This window comes from Bison bison, unplaced genomic scaffold (genome assembly GCF_000754665.1).
Source record: "Bison bison bison isolate TAMUID 2011002044 unplaced genomic scaffold, Bison_UMD1.0 scf7180017864471, whole genome shotgun sequence".
Classification (NCBI taxonomy): Eukaryota; Metazoa; Chordata; class Mammalia; order Artiodactyla; family Bovidae; genus Bison; species Bison bison.
The window spans coordinates 38,469,668-38,473,965 of record NW_011495032.1 but is presented as its reverse complement, the minus strand read 5'-3'; the positions used below and the strand labels follow the sequence as shown (position 1 = coordinate 38,473,965).

The following is a 4,298-nucleotide window of genomic DNA, read 5'->3' as shown; positions in this document are numbered from 1 at the left end:
TTAAATAAAAAGAGGAATGGGCCGGCCCTTAGCCGTGACTGCCCAAGGACAGCTTTCTGTTGGTAAGAAACTAATGCCACCATTTGATCAGAGTAAGTTGTGATGCTGTTAGAGGATCAGACAATGGATGAGACTTCCTGGGGAAGACTGAGAAGCCCACCAGTGGCCATGCTATTGTTCTGGATGAGATAACTTCACGAGGGCAGCATCCTCACCACTGTACCAGATCAGGAAGGCACATGCGTAATACACATGTAAGACCAGTAAGACCAAAAAAGAAATAATACACCAATCAGAAAACGACTCTTTATAAACAAGTATGGGGTCTAAACTATCCCTTATAACTGTGTGCACTCATTCTGCAAGAAATCAGGTGATTCACTTCTGTGTAACTTGCAGGGACCACCGCCAGAACTTCCAGGTCTGCTTGAGGGACCTCCTCCAGGCTGCTGTGTTTAGAACTCTCGGCATCACAGTGATGGCAGCGCTCACAGTTCTCCACACATCCATGAGCTATATCAACTCCAGCTGTAAACAGGAACAACACATTTAGGAAGGGAGCAGACCAGCTTCAGAGCACTGCTTCTCTGGGGAGGGGACCATAAGCAACAATGGTTCTCCTCACTGGTGACATGCACGGACTTGCGCACTTACTCACCACTAACTATTTTAGGGGGTTTCTCTGTTGGCTCAGTGGTAAAGAACCTGCCTGCCAATGCAGGAGACATGTATTTGATCCCTGGGTTGGGAAGATCCCTTGGAGAAGGAAATGGCAATCCACTCCAGAATTCTTGCCTGAGAAATTCCATGGACAGAGGAGCCTGGAGGCCTATAGTTCATGAGATTGCAAACAGTCACACACGACTGAGTGACTAGACAGCAAACAAACAATAAACTATTTCAGGAGCTAAATTCGAAGCACCTCTTTTTATTTCAATACTAAGAACTTCTCCACAAAAAGCTGAAAGTTTTTACTGGACTGCGGTCATGTGAGGCTTAAAGGCAGGAAGTCCCCACACATGAAAGATGGATATAAGAGCCAACACTCGACCCAGCCTTCCAGGCATCCAGACATGGTGTGATAAGGTCCAGAAATCCCCAAATGCCCATCAGTCTATTTTGTTTACATTAAGCCCATTGAGAACATTTAAGAATGAGGCTTTTTAAATGCTGTTTTTATTTGTCAAACCACACAGATTGCACACTGTATTGCTTATTTTGGTGGAGAGCAATTTCAGTAAATTATGACATTTTGCTGCTAAAGGAACAGCCTTCCCAGCTCTTTTTCAGTCCTTCAAGGAGAGGATTAAACTGAATGAACAATAAATTTAAAGAACCAAAGAGCACAGGACTGTCTATTATGAAATTACTTATCTGATTACATTTATAATGGCGATAAATAATAATAGTGTGAGAGCTACTGGTGTGTCAGAAACTAAAACACAAATAAGTCCATGATAAGCAGGCTTGGTGGCTGTATTTACAGCTCAGCCAAGTTTAAGTAGGAGAACACCCGGTATACATTAAAAGTACTTACCAAGTCGTCCACGTCCCCACCCTCCTCAAAGGCGGCCGCTGAGTCTGCATTTGCATTTTCTTTGGGGGCCAGAAACTGTGAACAGAAAGTCAGGGATGATACCACAAGCACAGTTTTGCCTCCTTTGATGGAAGAACACATGCAAATGGCCCCAAAGAAGCACCATCTTGATGTACGCCCCTTCCTTTGGTTCTGGATGAGAGGACCCCTGTGAGGTTGAACAGTCCACTAACTAGTCACGGAGAAAGTTCCTGGGAAGAGGGAGGAGACGATGTGGCTCTCCAAGGCAGCGAGCATGTGGAGGGGCCTGCATCAGGCCCCAAGGACACCAGGTATCCCCATTTCTGCTTCCACAGTGGGTATGTGGGCTCATTAGGGTCAAGAAAAGAACCAAACACCCCAAACTAGTATGACTCAGTCTCTCTTTTTTTTTTAACAAAAGCAAACTTTACTGAGGTGTAATTGGCATACAATAAATCTCAGTCTCTTTTGAAGGGAGCATTAAGGGTCAAGTGTCTGGACTTAAAAGATTATAAGCATCTACTCAATTCCACTGAGGACAAAAGAGGTAAAAGGAAGGACTTCTTCTAGGAGATGTGAAACACAAAAATGGGTGGGTTTGTTCAATTCTTTTTCTGGCAATCTTTAAATGTGTGTTATAAATTGTTTGAAAACAGGAAGGTGGATGAGAACACTTCCAGTGTACGCTTCTGTTTAGCATCAGTATTCTAGACCTGGAACTTCTACAAGGCAGATATGCAGAAAATCAAAGGGCCCTGAACTGAAGTCTGCAAGGATCGAGGAATGCAACTCAGATTTTCAAAAGGGAGTGAGTGCCCATGAAGACTATCTGAACATTCTTGCCCTCCAAAGACAGCAGTGGGGACTCTTGTCCTTCAAGGCGTGTGATAACTGAATCGAAGACCTAGGTTTTATCAATTTCTTGTCCATCCTAACACCAGAGCTGATCTTCTTGTAGGATAAGTACTTAGCATGGTGGCAGAGACCAGTCTGTGGGAGGGAGGGTTTTTAAAAGGGGAGGTGGAAGTGTGGTAGGCCTCTCCCAGTTAGCATCCCTCAGGGTGGGTGTGCATGGAGCTGGTGGGCGGTAAACAAGCCTTCCAGCCCACTTCACTCCTGTGGTAGCTCCACCCAAGCGGGAAAGGTGTGTTCATGTATACACTTTCTCGACATGAAAGCAGAGCAAGAACTGCTTTCCCTGTATTTTCTGTAATTTTTATGGTACCGTGGACACAATCAAGGCCTCTGAAACCTAAGAATTATACATAGATTAAAAGGTCAGGAAGCAACAGTTAGAACTGGACATGGAACAACAGACTGGTTCCAAATAGGAAAAGGAGTACGTCAAGGCTGTACATTGTCACCGTGCTTATTTAACTTATATGCAGAGTACATCATGAGAAACGCTGGGCTAGAAGAAGCACAAGCTGGAATCAAGACTGCCAGGAGAAATATCAATAACCTCAGATGTGTAGATAATACCACCCTTATGGCAGAAAGTGAAGAGGAACTAAAAAGCCTCTTGATGAAAGTGAAAGAGGACAGTGAAAAAGTTGGCTTAAAGCTCAACATTCAGAAAACGAAGATCATGGCATCCAGTCCCATCACTTCGTGGGAAATAGACGGGGAAACAGTGGCTGACTTTATTTTTCTGGGCTCCAAAATCACTGCAGATGGTGATTGCAGCCATGAAATTAAAAGACGCTTACTCCTTGGAAGGAAAGTTATGACCAACCTAGATAGCATATTAAAAAGCAGAGACATTACTTTGCCAACAAAGGTCCATCTAGTCAAGGCTATGGTTTTTCCTGTGGTCATGTATGGATGTGAGAGTTGGACTGTGAAGAAGGTTGAGCGCCGAAGAATTGATGCTTTTCAACTGTGGTGTTGGAGAAGACTCTTGAGAATCCCTTGGACTGCAAGGAGATCCAACCAGTCCATTCTGAAGGAGATCAGTCCTGGGTGTTCATTGGAAGGACTGATGCTGAAGCTGAAACTCCAATACTTTGGTCACCTCATGCAAAGAGTTGACTCACTGGAAAAGACCCCACTGCTGGGCGTACACACTGAGGAAACCAGAATTGAAAGAGACACGTGTACCCCAATGTTCATCGCAGCACTGTTTATAATAGCCAGGACATGGAAGCAACCTAGATGTCTATCAGCAGATGAATGGATAAGAAAGCTATGGTACATATACACAATGGAGTATTACTCAGCCATTAAAAAGAATACATTTGAATCAGTTCTAATGAGGTGGATGAAACTGGAGCCTATTATACAGAGTGAAGTAAGCCAGAAGGAAAAACACCAATACAGTATACTAACGCATATGTATGGAATTCGGAAAGATGGTAACAATAACCCTTTATACAAGACAGCAAAAGAGACACTGATGTATAGAACAGTCTTTTGGACTCTGTGGGAGAGGGAGAGGGTGAGATGATTTGGGAGAATGGCATTGAAATACGTATAATATCATATATGAAACGAGTCGCCAGTCCGGGTTCGATGCATGATACTGGATGCTTGGGGCTGGTGCACTGGGACGACCCAGAGGGATGGTATGGGGAGGGAGGAGGGTTCAGGATGGGGAACACGTGTATACCTGTGGCGGATTCATTTAGATATTTGGCAAAACCAATACAATATTGTAAAGTTTAAAAATAAGATTAAAAAAAAAAAAAAACAGAAAACGAAGATCATTGCATCTGGTCCCATCACTTCATGGGGAATAGAT

General features: G+C 43.7%; 1 protein-coding gene across 1 annotated transcript in view; it reads right to left on the bottom strand.

The window, feature by feature from the left end:
* Positions 1–295: 295 nt before the first annotated feature.
* The window catches only part of XRCC5 (X-ray repair complementing defective repair in Chinese hamster cells 5 (double-strand-break rejoining)), an 86,673-nt gene continuing 82,670 nt past the window's right edge, over positions 296–4,298 (bottom strand). Inside the window, exons 20-21 of the mRNA XM_010861159.1 lie at positions 1,538–1,612; positions 296–528 (exon numbers count right to left, since the gene is read on the bottom strand). Coding sequence (XP_010859461.1) covers positions 514–528; positions 1,538–1,612 — 90 coding nt within the window. The 3' untranslated portion in view covers positions 296–513. The remainder of the gene's footprint in view (positions 529–1,537; positions 1,613–4,298) is intronic.